This window comes from Manis javanica, chromosome 4, assembly GCF_040802235.1.
Source record: "Manis javanica isolate MJ-LG chromosome 4, MJ_LKY, whole genome shotgun sequence".
Lineage (NCBI taxonomy): Eukaryota > Metazoa > Chordata > Mammalia > Pholidota > Manidae > Manis > Manis javanica.
In genome coordinates this window covers 124,411,814-124,427,088 of record NC_133159.1, presented here as the reverse complement: position 1 = coordinate 124,427,088, position 15,275 = coordinate 124,411,814, and the positions used below count along the sequence as shown (strand labels likewise).

At 32.3% G+C, this 15,275-nt stretch overlaps 1 protein-coding gene across 1 annotated transcript in view; it reads right to left on the bottom strand.

Annotated features, from left to right (window-relative positions):
• LOC108400232 (serine/threonine-protein kinase TAO1-like) overlaps positions 1–14,460 on the bottom strand; it is a 64,412-nt gene extending 49,952 nt beyond the window's left edge. The window contains exons 1-6 of the mRNA XM_073234796.1: positions 14,075–14,460; positions 8,621–8,692; positions 5,920–6,021; positions 4,621–4,666; positions 3,960–4,056; positions 2,329–2,442 (exon numbers count right to left, since the gene is read on the bottom strand). Of these exons, the coding sequence (XP_073090897.1) occupies positions 2,329–2,442; positions 3,960–4,056; positions 4,621–4,666; positions 5,920–6,021; positions 8,621–8,692; positions 14,075–14,206 (563 nt within the window). The 5' untranslated portion in view covers positions 14,207–14,460. The remainder of the gene's footprint in view (positions 1–2,328; positions 2,443–3,959; positions 4,057–4,620; positions 4,667–5,919; positions 6,022–8,620; positions 8,693–14,074) is intronic.
• Between the last annotated feature and the right edge of the window lie 815 nt (positions 14,461–15,275).

Sequence of the window (15,275 nt, the reverse complement as noted above, 5' to 3'; positions counted from 1 at the left end):
TGTGAATTCCAGATGATATAACTGGACATAAGAATTCTTGTAAAGGGAAATAAATGCATTACAGGTTGTGAGGTAAACATTTACCATTGCATATACAGTGCTAGACTTATTCTCACCATTTGTCATGATCATGTAACAGCATCCTGAAGGAAAGATTCCCCAGAGCAGGGTTGTATTCTGTATCAATTCAAGTTTGCAGATTCTAATATTGTATATCCTTTATGCCAGTGATTCTCAAACATTTTCGTTTTAGTATCTTATTACAAAAGTCTAAGTTTTGCTTGAAAGAGAGCATTTCATAACTGGCACTCATTTAGCTGAGAAAATATCTGCCACAATAAGCAACAACGAATAAGCAGTGTGTCAGTCTCTTTTGCAAATAGGAGTGGTGTTCTATGATAAAAGTGGCTAGGACAGCCACTCATAACTAAATAAATCATATAATCATTAACTTTATAGGCATCTTGGTTATAAAATGAAATGCCAATTCACATCTTCAGCTAGACTCTAATGTTCTCACTGGTATGCTTCACCTTATACTTCCTTTGTACTTGTTGTTAAGCACAGACAGACATTTAGAACAGTTTCTGACTGCTTAGTAAGATTGTCACCAGGCATATGTGTGTTCCTCTGTGTAAAAACATGTAAATACGTACACAGTGCTGTGTTCCTAATATACTATATACAAATTAATACATATGTAACTTCCAATTGCCAATAATAGAGGGCTTATGTGTTAAGATATTGAAGTAAGCTTGGGGAGTCAGTAAGTTCAACAAAGTTAAAAAAGTAGTTTTGTTTTTAATGCACAACTTTCTAGCTCCTTTCTAGTATAAAATATTGATCACTGATTTGTAAAGGGGGACCATTAAGAAGAATTATTTCTCCAAAGAACCCTTTTTTTTATACAGGGGAAGAGGATTCTATCTAAACTAGGGTTCAACATAAGAAAGTTTTGGTCATACAGAACAGTAGCCTTCAAACTTTTTATTTTCTTACTTCCAATGAATTTATTTTAAAAATGTACCTGCTTGTACATTTTTGAGTTGGTATCAAAATTTTATAAACTTAGTTGCAAAGGATATAATGCACACATATGTATATACATTATTTTGTATATGTGCTTTACAGATATTTACAACTTGGAGCTGAGGACCTAGCTCATTCAATTCATTAAAAACACTGCTGTATAATAACCTAATTAGCAAACCCAGTCTGCATGGTCATATCAACCATTCAAATCAGAATTATTTTCTATCAGGAAATGCCAAACTTCAATTTTCAATGTAAATAACATGTTAATGTGTCCTCATGGCAATTGTCCCAGTTATAAATGAGGTAATTTATGATCCACTAGAAAAGAAGATGGGAGGGAAGATAATTGGGGAAAATAAAGAGCAAGGAGTAAAAGGAAGTGAAGAGAGATGACTGTGAAGGCAGAAGGCCCTTGCCAAAACTTTGTGTCCTAACGCTTCAATATTTCTCATGCTATATATTCTAGATGTTATGTATTCTCAAGTTGTCCCTCTGGTGATGGTCTGAGGCTTTTAATCCTCAGTACAATGCATCATTCTACTTTCAGGATGGGTGAGAAGCCTTTCTTTAACAAACTGGGAGCTGGGAGATTTGAAAGGTAAGTAGAAAAGAAGATGCAGTAGACCTAAGACACCTCTCAACATACACAGAGAGAAAACACCTATGGAAGTTGAAGGTGTAGAAAATTATTCCCTTCAGACTTGCTGACATTAATATGGAATTATTTATGAATAAAATTAGATGATGTCTAGAACTCACTTCAAATAACGAGGTGGAGGGAGGGCAAGAGGGGCAAGTACACAGGGCAGCTGGGCCCTGGGGTAGTGCTGTTAGGCTCAGCTGACCGCTGTGTGAGCCTTCCTTATATTTTTGTCTATTTCCCTGTATACTTGAAATTCTCCAGAATAAAAAATTTAAAAAAAATTCGTAATTAGCTACCAGTCTTCAGATACTCTGATTCAGAGATACTGACACACAGTAAGTATAAATCTAAAGAAAATTTCCACTTAGCACTTCCATCTTCTCCCTCCCTAAATATTTAAATGTTTTCACTCCTACACCCAATACATGATGTAGATGATAACAGGAAAGAAACGTTGGGCTGACAAATGCAACAATAGGAGATACAAGGGCAGCACTCCAAATCTATATCTGAAACTAACTATAGTGCTTAGAGTAATGTCTAAAGCAGCACTGTATTTCCAAGAAAAAAGATAAAGCATCTGAAAAAAGTACAACCACACACTGCCTATTTCAATTATGAGGATCAATACCAGACAGGACTATTCTTACCAATACGGCGTTCCCACAAAAGAACGGGCAGGAGAGACCATGGAAGCCAATCCGAAGTCAGCAAGTTTCACCTGGCCTTGTTCTGTCAGAAGGATATTTGCTGCTTTGATATCTCTGGGTTTGAAGAACACAGAAAATTATTTGTCTTTCCTTTATAAGATTATACTGAAAATGATAAAAATCATATAAAATTTTATAAAACAGGAGAAATCAGAATAATTAAGGCCTTCGATAATCTCTCAGTTGAGATGAGAATTAAGATCCAAATTAAGAAGTAGATACACAGAATTCCTGTAAGTATATAGTAACAATTTTCTAAAAGAGAAGATAAAATAGCAGTAGAAACAGAAGAAAAAATTAGGTAATACCACATACTCTATATTTGAGTTCCTGTTCATTGGTAAAAATACTGGTTTTAAAAATTCAGCTGAACATTCTTACATAACTGTAAGATTTCTGAGTATACCCTTAACATTAAAATGGAAAAAAAAGAACCTCATGCCCTAAATTTGTTTTTTTTAATTACTCATATCATTCCAAACTTAGGCATAGTTCTCCTACCTAAATATGAAATGAAAACTGAAACACATGGATAAGGTAATATCAATGATCCCAAATTTACTTTTAAGCTCTTTTCTAAATCAACAATGTACAAATGAACTAAGAAAATTATAATGGGATTGTATGCCCAATGGGTACCATACATTCAAAAAGAAATAAATTTCTAAGCACTTATCAATTCATACTACATAGTATTATAATGGATATAATAGTAAGTCAATCTGTTTTCTTCCATTTGATTTTTTCAGCAAATGGATAGGTTCTTTGAAGTTGGGAAGACCTTAGGTTTTACTTCCAACTCTTCCAGTCTCTTATTTACTATGCATGTGGATTTCTCTTGGACCTTAGTATTCTCATCTAAAAAACTAATAACCCATTAATTTGCAATGGCTCTACTATATAAGTTTACTATGTATTGTCTAGTTCACATAGATAATTTAAAAAATGGTAGCTTCCTTCTAAAAACAGGGAAAACCAATACCAATGCTAAAAATGTAGTTTTTGATGGTTTAATCTTTAAGTTACTATTCACCAGCAAGGATTATCAAGGATTATCTCAAAAGCATAGTCTAAAGTAGCTTTTACTTGTCTCTGTCATGGAATCAAATTTGGCATTATGAGTCACCAGGAGAACAAGAGATCTAGGTTAGTTCTAGTCTAATCTATCTTGCTTGTAAGCTTTGGGAAGTTAAGTCACAAATTGGGGCATCAGTTTCTTCATATGTAAAATGAAAAAAGTAAGAATACATCATCCCAATCATCTTTTCCACTTCACAAATTAAATTATCCTATAATTAAATTTCTATCACAAATCTATAAAGTGCACATACTTCAGACAGCCTGGCAGCATGTGTAGAAAAATATAAAAATTATCTTCAACAAAGAGATCAAATTAATTAGTATATTCTTTTAAAGACATGGAGAACCTAAAAAAAATATGAGTTCGTAAAACTTCAGAACACTTTTATTTACCTAAAACAAATAAAGCTTTCAGGATTAACAAATTCTAGGTCTGATAAATTCAATAAGCCATTTGCTTATTGATATATGATAATTTTTAAAGTACTTACCTATGGATCATGCTATGAGAATGTAAGTAGGCTAATCCCTGGAGAGCACCATGTGTAATTGCTGCTATTTCTAATTCTTGTAATGGCTTTTTGTGAACTTAAAATAAGAATTGATTTGAAAATAATTATTCTATAGAACATTTCTATTTAAAAATATATATACACATATCTAATATATGGGGAAATTTTTAAAACTAACATTTAGCAAGAAGGAATGTTTTGCTTTCCAAGATAATTAAAACAAGGCAATTTAACTTTATAACAGGTGTGCAGTTGTGCCTATTTATTATAGTTAACAGGCAATTTTCCTCAAAGTTAACAAACAACATTTAACAATTATTTTGTGATTATAAAAACAAAGAAAGAGAAGCTTTCCCTTTTTATATTCCTATGTATCTTCATTCTGAACAGAAGGAACAAATCAAGTTTAATGATAAAGAATGCAGAAAAATGCCTTTTAAATCATAATGAAAGAAAACTCATCTGTATGGTAAAACATATTTAATGAGGACACTGCACACCACCCTGAGATTCTAGAAAGGACAAAGGTTATAACTCTTCCTGAAAAGTTTTAACATTATTAAAAAAAATCTCTTACTGAATGAATTCTCATTTTATTTTACTAATACTTTTCTTTTCTTAATAAATAAAGGACACTTACCTTTCAGAACATCTGAAACAGATCCTATACAATTTTCCATTACAAGCTACATGGGAAAAAATGATAAAAACATTAAAATACACTATTAAAATAAAAAGATTCTATATGAGATAAAACAAACTCACCAAGGAGATCGAGAAGATACGTTGAAGTGAAACAAACTCTGGTTATCAATTACCTTTAATTACACATTTTGTGAACTTGTTAAATGCATACATGAAGTTAAGCCAATGCTATATTAATCTTTTATAATGCCAACATAGAACTGCTTGTAGATGTGTGTTTCATATAATTACTAACTAAAGCTATAAAGGAATATACATATTCTATTAATATTAACCTATAGTAGCAATACTGGTATTGTTAGGAAGCAGACAACTATCCTCTGGTACTATATATACAAAGTTTAGGTTACAGTTTAAATCTTTCCTATAAAGCCAACACAGAGCACCTCTTACGTGCAAGGTATTTTATATATATTAACTAATTTAATCCTCATAGCCACATGTGGAAGTAGACCCTATTATCATCCTTGTTCTACAGATGGAGAACCTGAAAGACAGAGAGGCAGTCTACCCTGTCGGCCACTGTTTTTTCTTTAACCACAGCCTCAAATTTAGGAGTACCATCACCACTAAATTAAACCAAATGTTACAAATCTAAGTTCAGTATATTAAAATGATCATCAGCTATAGCTTATTAAAAATAAAAGGTCATTCCTGTTGAAAGAAAATTTAGCCTTCCTCTTAAAAGACATAATTACTATGCCTATTCTGTTGTAAGATTACTACCTTATCTTAGTTTTAACAATGGGGCAAAATTAGTTTCCATTTTCTGCAATAAAATGTCTCAATTTTCTACCTTTAGTATCATTCAGCCAAAGAAACACAATCAGTTCAGATTTCTTCAGGATTCACCACCAATAATCCACACAAGATCCTTGTGGTTAAATAGTTTACAATACATTTATGTCAAAAATATATGCTGATTTTCATCCTTGAGTGATAGGATTGTTCTCAACAAATGTTTGATACAGCATTTGAAGAATGATACCGCTAACATATATCAGAACATTTTCCCATGCACGTAATGATCAGGTGAATCTCTGAAGTAAACTGGCAAAAGTTCTATTATCTCTTACTGCCTAAGAGTTCCAGGAAAAGCTGTTCCTCCTTTCTCAGTATGAACTAACATTTCAAGGTGTTTGTGCATGGCTTTACACAACTATTTTGAGACATTTTTGAATTAATTATAAACTAAACCTACTAAAATTACAGCAAGGGGAGAGCAGATACCTACCCATGCTGTGAACTCACATAAATAGCAGCCTTTGTATTCTACGATGTTGGGATGTTTTAACGTTCGTAGAAACCTCACTTCCTTAATAATACCCTGCCATCTCTGTGGGGAGAAAAAAAGAATAAAGGCAATAATTAGGAACAGTTCCTTTTCCTTAGAAAGCTATACAAGTAAAAAATTATTAGATTAAAATGTTAACAAGAACATACAACTTTGTTTCATTTGTAATATTTAAATGTCAAACTAATACATTTTAAAGAACTTACGTCCATATAGTTTACAACTCAATTACATAAAATTCATTCCAGGTAGGACATATTTTTATTTTCATAAAATTTATTTTTAATAAGACTCATTGATAATAAATTAAAATTTTATAACCACACACCAAGCCTGTTGAAAACTATATACTATATTTAGTGGTTTTTCTTCAAAAGTTCAACCTCTCCCTTCTTTTGTGCAGCTTTATTGTTGCATAATTTACATACCTTAAAGTTCAGCTGTTGTGTTTTTGGCTTATATTGTCTACCAGATGTTAAGTTTTTTCTGCTGTTTAAACTCAAATCAAGTAATTACCTAAATTCCTTGCACATATTCTAAAATGCTAGTGAACACTTACTTAGGTTATAACAGAGGGAAGTTCACAGAAAAACCAAGCAGCATGAAAACATTTTCCTACAGGATTTTTCGAAGAGCCTTCCCACTGATGCCTACTAGTAAATAAGAGATAAGCCTTCACAATTAAAGCTACTCTAGGACAACTTCAGAAACTTAGGCCATATCCTAACTATAGTTACTTCTAAGAAGCAATCAGGGAACTCTGAAAATACAGGTACTTGGGCCCATACCCAGAGACTCTAGAAGCCTAGTACATGTGGAATGGAAACTTGGAATCTGTTTTTTGTTCTTGTTTCAGCTTATCCAAGCTTTACCACTCACTTGTATCATATTTCTAAAGGTAGGGGAACTAGAATACAGAACTTAAGAAATGTTTTGTACTAGAATTTAAGATCCTATATCTCCTATGTTATTTCATAAGCCCTCAACAAAATAGAGCAGAAGATATTCACAGTGTAAAATGTGTAAGCTGGAAGATGCTAAGTTTAGAAAGTGTTTTATGGGCTTTACATTTCAAATTTGAATGCTCTGGGAGGCAAACTCTCAAAACAAAACAAAACAAAACAAAACAAAGCTAAAACCTGTATTCTTCAATGTAAAAAACACTTCCAGGAAGGATACAATATTAGATGAGAGAAGATGCTGCCCTAGGTGAAACTTTTTGTTCTAGGCATGACTAATTAAACAGACGTCAACACAAGTCGGCTAGGAAAGCCAGTTTTAAAGTTATACTATAGAATGGCAAATAAAATTACAGTAAACATAAAAAATGGAGTTTTTTTAGAAATTATTAAGAGTTTTTTTAGGTATCAACATAATGGAATAGTGATCAATCACAACAGTGTTATCATACCCATAAGTGTGATTATCACAAAAAAGATTTACCATAAAATAGGGATTCCAGAAATATACAAAACCAAAACCTTTAAAAATTAAAGACTGATAGAGCAATTCTACCTCTGGGCATATGCCCTGAAGTATTAAAAGCAGGGACTCAAAGAAATATTTGTGTACCTATGCTCATAGCAGCATTATTCACAATAATCAAGGGGTAGAAGCAACTAAGTGTCCATTTACAGATGATGGATGGACAAAATGTGGTGTTTTTACACAGACACACACACACACTGTCACAAACACACACAACAACATGGATGAACTTTGAGTACACCATATTAAGTGATACAAGCCAGTCACAAAAGGACAAATAGTGCATAATTTCAATTACAGGAGATACTTAAAGGAGTCAAATTCAGAGAGACAGAAAGGAGGAAGGTGATTTCCAGGGGCTGCAGGGAGGAGGGAATGAGGAGTTATTGTTTGATGGGTGTAGAATATCACTTTTGCAAAATGAAAGAGTTCTGCAGATGGATGGTGGTATTGGTTGCACAGCAATGTGAATGTCCTTAAACGCCACTGAACTTAAACTTAAAGTGATTAAGATGGTAAATTTGTTTCGTGTACTTTACCACAATTAAAAATAATTAAATTTTTGAAGTATTAAAGAAACAGATAACACTTAGGAAGTAGACATTTTATAAACTTATGCAATTAAGAACTAATCAGAATACTGAAGAACAAAGTACATGCAATACAGTATCGATAACTTTATTTTTCAGATTATTACCCACTGCCTTATTTTTCAGACTAGATATATGCTGCCTGATGATTATTTGAAACAGCCATTAGATAATTTCTCTACCACTAAAAATTTATATCCAGTATACTTACTGTCAAATGTACCTTATTCTAGTTTACTTTCTTAGACATGATGATCCCTCTATTGTAGAATAAACTGCTAAACAACAATTTAAAAAATTAAACTCGTGTCAGCAGCACAAATCTAAAACAATTAAAAGTAAAGGACACAGTTGGGAGGTTTCTGGTATGTCAGGAATGTTGTTTAAAGGCTCTAGGTACAATTTAAATGGGCACATTGAGTCTGTGGAAGAAAATTCACTGAGATATACACTTAATATTTGTATATTTTTCAACATTTTTTGAAAAAAATCCCACCTAGCCCCAATTTAGAATGGTATGGCTTTCTTTAACATGCAAATACAAACATATATATTTCACCTACCTTCGTAGACCACATTTCAGCATAAGATAATTTCTTGATAGCCACCATTTCATTGGTACGCAAATCTCGTGCCTAAAAACGACAGAAGAGCATTGTAAAAATTATCAGATTAAATCTGGGAAATCATTTCTCTGAGAATAAAAGCATTTATAAACTACCATGTCAAAAAAGATACCAAAACTGCTTTTAAAGAACATTAAAAAAATAACTAAATAGATACCGAAAAACATCAAATTATCAAGGAGCTGGTACTTTAGAAATAAAAATAATGAATGTTTATCTTTGAATGAGCTAGTGGAGAGGAAAAATACAGAAATTTGAATAGAACTGTAAACAAACAAAAAAAATGACTAGTACATACAAGTCTATGCTAGGCCTGTAAACTTCAAAATTTCAATGAAATGGACAATTCTCTAGGAAAGAACTACTAAAATTGATCTGGAAAAGAAAATTTGAGTAAAACAGTGGTGGCAGACTGAAAAGAATACTAATCATCTTTAAAATAGTTGTGAGTGGAAAAGTTTCACCAGGGAACTTCCCAGGATAAAAGAGGAGCAAAAAGGAAAGCTCTCCCATTAATTTTATGGAGGCAGTCTAACCCAGCAACTAAACCCTCACCAGCAGCACAAAATAGAACTTAGGTACCAATTTGACTTATAAATTTAGACAAGGGAACTCAAAATAAAATTTTGCAATCAAATACTACAGAGCATTAAAACAATATTTCATTTGGATAAAATACATTACCACAGAAATGCAAAATTTTGATACAAGAAAGCATTTCAGAATTTGCCATATTTTTTTACAAATCAAAGGGGAAAAATATATACTTATATATATAAATGCTCAATAAATGCTGAAAATGCAGAAAAGGCCCAGCTCCAAATGTATTCAATGCAGGGAAGACCAAACTCTTAGAAAACCCACACGGGAAAGGTAATTCCTCAACATGATAAACTATTAACTAGAATTAAGACAAGACAGCTAAAATGCTACCACAATTACTATTTACCACTGTTCTGGAAATTTTGATAAAAAAATAAAAGCATAACAGAAACATGAAAGTTAACTCTTTAGAAACTAAAACCCAAATTCTCATAACGTGTTTAAAAAAAAAAGATTATATATAAGGAAGGCACAAGAGGATAGCTGCAAAATATTTCAAATGAGTTCAGTAAAAAGGGTTAATTATCTCTAATCATCTGTGGAAGAATTCATCTTCAATTCAGTCTTTAATGAATTCCCAAAGATAAAATGTTTTAAATTTAAAATTAGATTATGGTGATAGCTACAAAATTCTAACTTACTAAAAATCTATGCAATGCACACTTAAAATTGGTAGACTTAGAGTATGGAATTTAAATCTCAAAAAAAACTGTTAAAAAATTAGACAAGCACATATGTCAGTTACACCTAAATAGAGTTCCTTAAAATATATATATATTCTTTTAAGTGGGTCCTGGGAACAACTAATGACATTCCAATTTCAATTACTGGCAGACTGGTCAATGAAAACATGCACCACTTACCATCATGGGTGAAGTGGATCTATCCGCATAAGATCTTGAATATGAATTTATTTTTCCAAAATGTTCTCTACTCATCTATTTGTGAGCCCCTTAATTTTAGTCAATTTAGTTAATTTTAGTCTAACCAGCTATATTCTTTTCTAACAGTTTTAATGAGATACAATTTACACACCACACATTTCACCCATTTGAATGTGTGTAATTCGATAGCTTTTAGTACACTGACAGATACATGGCAATACTGATTGATATGACAGATACATGCAATTTACTGATAACTACAATTTTGAACATTCATTACCTCAAAAAGAAACTCCAAATTGTTTCATTTAAAAATGATTAAAATGGTAAATTTTATATTATGTGTATCTTACCTCAAATTTTTTCCCAATTAAAAAAAAAAGAAACAAAACCCCACACCCTTTAGCTCACTCTCCTATCCCTTTTCCTCACCCCTTCAGCCCTAAGGAACAACTAATCTACTTTCGGTGTCTCTGGAGATTTGCCCATTCTGTACACTTTGGAACCATATAATATACAGTCTTTTGTGACTGGCTTCTTTCACTGAGTATAATTTTTCAAGACTTGTGACAAGTGAATGTTGAGCATCTTTTTATGTGCTTTTTTGCCATTTGTACATTTTTGGAGAAATGTCAATTCAGATCCTTTGCACATTTAAAAATTGTTTTGCCTTTTTATTATTGAGTTGTAAGAGTTCTTTATATATTCTAGACACAAGTCCCTTAGCAGACATATGATTTCAAATAATTTCTCCTATTCTGTTGGTTGTCTTTGCAAGCATAGAAGTTTTACATTTTGATCAAATCCAATACCTGTGTTTTTCTTTTGTTCATGCTTTTATTGTCATGTCTAAGAATCCTTTGACAAAAACAAGGTCATGCAGTTTTACCCTAAGAGTTTAATAGTTTTAACTGTTATATTTAGATCTTTGATACATTTTAATGTTCATATATGTTAAGAGGTAAGGGTCCAATCTCATTGTTTTGCTAAAGAGCTACCTTTCTAATTAGCACAAGATAAAGTTCAAAAGTGGGTATACTAAATGCAGTGTAGTATCCTGGAGTAGACTCCAGAACAGAAAAGAGCACAAAGACTGGGAAAATGTGAATAAAGTATGTAGTTTAGTTAACAGTATCAGTGTATCAATGTTGATTTCTTAGTTTTGATAAAGGTGCTGTGGTTATGAAACTTGTAAACTTTAAAGGATTTGGGTGAAGATTATAGGGGAAAACTCTTTACTATTATTGCAAAATCTGCAAATCTAGTATTACTTTAAAACACTAAGTTAAAGTCATGGTAATTTATTAAAATCCAAACCCATTAGTAATGATGATTACATTAAAATTAAATCAGATTAAGATGAGATTACTTTTGCCTATCACACACACACAAAAAAAAAACCCACAGAAAAATATTTGATGTCCACAGTCATGTTTCTCTCTCCCTTCAGGATTACAAATTGTGCTTACTCATCATGTTTTATTCATCTTCTCTAATCTGGAACAATTTGCTCAACCCTTCCTTGTCTTTTATAACACTGGTAGTTGTTGAGACTACATAGCAGTACTTACCTTACTAAATTTGTGTTTGTCTGAAGCTTCTTCAAGATTAGATTCTGGTTACACATCTCTGGCTGAAATACTACATGAATTATATTGTGTCCTTTACAGGGTATCATATCTGGATACATACAATGTCTGTTCATCACTGGTTACTAATTTTCATCACCCACTCAAGGTATTTGACTCTTTCTTTCCAATGTATATAGTTATAACCCCTGTTTCCTACTTTGTATCTAACAGGCAATCCTTGGAGAGATACTTTTAAACTATATAAATATCCTGCTCATCAAACTTTCCCCCTGGGTTTAGCAACCTCTGAAGATTCTACCCAAAACAATCTTTGCAATGATTGCTGCAATCTTCAAAATGCTGGTTTTTCCCAACTCTACCATTCCCTTCACATGTATCAGTCAGCATTCTATTATAAAGAAAAGCCCTCCCTTTCCAACTATCTATCCATCCTTCACCTATCATGGAAATTAGAAATTCCTATTTTATTCAATTGGTTATAATCAATAGATGTTTATGTTGATGCTCAAATTGTTCCAGATCTGGCCAGTGGGAGCACCTTCAAGCTGGTTCTAGCATCCTCTTGAAAGGGCCCTTTTTTTTTTTAAAGCACTTTTTAACCTTCTGGTACAAGATATTCTAGAGCTTATCTTTAATGATCCCTGTCCCCACAATAGAATGAACCATTACTCCAAGAGCTCTTGATTCATGTAGTGAGGAATTCAAGATCTGAGTGCTAAGTGTGCTTGTTGCTATTGGGATATCAATGCAACTAGAATCTTACAGTAGAGAGAGCTAGGAAATATATATGTCATATAATTAGTTCATATTAATGCCACAAATTCCTATCCAATACCTATCTAGTTCCACATGGTTCTTCCTTACTTTTGCCAATTTCCTATTTCTATCATCCTTTCAGTTAGGATCTGACTCCAAATGACATCAAAATTACTCACTGCTCAATCTTGAAACACACAGTTTCAGAATTGTCACACCCATACCAATATGAAACGAATTAACTGAGAAGAGTTCAAGATTTGTTTGCAGTTTCCTCTTCCCAAACAGACAGAGGGTATAAAGTTAAAATACTGTGTATGAAAGTTACTCGTATTATTTTTGGTTTTTACAGCACAAATACAGTTGGATTCATTGTTCCTGCTTGCCTTTTCATGACTCCCCCCATACATAATGACTTAATTTTAACTTTTAACTATATAGAATATTTATTATCAAAAGAGATAAAACAAGTTATCATTCTGTCCTCTATCTACTTCTTTCTAGTACCCACACTATCACCATTCTGTATCTTGAATTGTTGTTGTATGGCATATAACTTGTCTAATTTCATTGAACTATACATTTAATATATCTGTATTTACTGTATATAAATTATATTTAATAAAGTAAGTCAATTAAAAAACACTACTGACACACATTGAAGAGCTACATGACAGGGATTTTTTCAACAGGGTTCTCTTATTGGGCCCATTTCTAAGAGTCTGTATATTTTTTTCCTTTATTATTCTATATTTCTCCACATTAGTATTAAGGAGAACAACAGGAGAAGTGTACATTCAGACAAAACTGTAACACAGAAAAAAGGTTGTTTATGAAATGCCTGTTTTCTGAGTGCCTCTTCCCTTATTCTGTGTTCAACTCAGAAATCAAACAAGCATAACCTACATCACACACACGCATAAAGCATGTGTACACAAAAATATTCTGAAGGATGTTTATTTAAATTTTAACAGCAGCTGTCCTTGGGTAGGAAAATTACAGAGGGAATTTCTACTACCTTATTTTTACCTCTAATTTACAAATGGGAAATAAATAAAAAGTTCAAATTGTTACAAATTTGGAAGACATTTTCTCTAAGGAAATAATATTTCAAATTGTTGTTTTATTCTTAAGGTACCCATTAAAACTAAAAAACTAAATCTGTAATACTACCAAAATATTAAACATCTATACAAAACTTGTTGCTGAGGAAAAAAAAGCAATCTTAAAAGGAAGAAATAATGAATGAATAATAATGAAATGTGTGCAGGGGACTTTACATAAGTCAGTGTTTTGCAATATTTGATTCAACAGCAATGTAAGTCATAAAAATGCTAAGGTGGTGTAAACAACATGGAAATTAAAGCAGAATATCTTTCCCATTTTTTCAATAATCTAAGAAGCTCAATAAATAAAATGATCTTTTCAAATACACCTAATGCAAGTGACTATAAAATAGACTATTGCCTATATCTCTTTGTAGTACTGATTTTTACTCTTCCAGGACGGGATATTAAATAAACGCTGGTCACTGACATTAAGCCTTTAACACTTACAGAGTACACTGCTCCAAAGCTTCCATAGCCAACTTCTCTAAGATTTGTGAAGAGCCTCTCTGGATCTTCTTTGAAGAAGAGTTCTGCAATGTCAGGGTCCCTCAGGCCCTCTGTTGGGATAGCTGATGGCATCCTGCTGGGCAATCAGCTGTCTGATTCTAATTGTATAGCGCTATCCCAATCCTTGGTTCATCTGTATGAATGAAGCCACTTTGGCATAAACTATTGTAGAGAAATAAGAAAAGAAAAAAGGAAAAGAAAAAGTTGCTAAGAATAATTAGTATAACATCATTTTCTGACTACATATATAAAATTATCTTAGACCTGGAATTTCACTGAAAAGAAGTGTTGCCTACTAGTGCAGGAGTCTTAAACCCGGCTCATCATCCCAATCACCTACGCTGCTTTAAAAAAAAAAAAGATTCCCACTATATGTAGTATGTAAGTACATACTATACATACACTTCTAAAACTTAGATAAATCTTTACATCCTGGAAGGCTTTCTGTATCAGTACTTAAAGATTTATCTAACTCTGATGCAATAAGCTCATCAGCAAAAGAGATAAATATAGTAGGAAGACCATTAAAAACATGCTCAACAACTCAAAATGTACCCATAATATGTTTCTAACAACAGGAAGATTCCCATCTATTAATGACCTTCAAATGCAAGAAAATAAGACAATAGATTTAATTTGTTAAATTAAATCAGTAAGATTTCTTTTCCTTTCAGATACCACATGGCAGTGTTTAATCAACTTTAACACAGACATTCCTAAGAAAAATGGAATGCGAGAAAAATAATGAATTTAACATAGATAACTGTTTCCTTCATAACCTGATTCACATTAAAATATGGCCTTATCAAATCTGTTTCCTTACATAAGTAGATACACTACAGAATTCCCTGGTGGTTCTGAGAGCAGTTCCTTTATATCAGATTATCAAATTTTAAAAATGACTGCCATAAATGAGAGGCTTCAGAACCTGGTTCTAGAATGACACTGCTTAGATAGGAATCCTGGCAACAATTATCTACCAAATATAAATTTGGGTAACCTCATTTTCCAAATCTATAAAATGAAAGAAATAACCTACCTCCTAGAGTAGCTGTGAGGGTTAAATGAGTTAATAAATGTTAAGTATAGACTAGTACTCAGGAACAATAAGCAATACATTAAATGTTAGTTATCATGACCT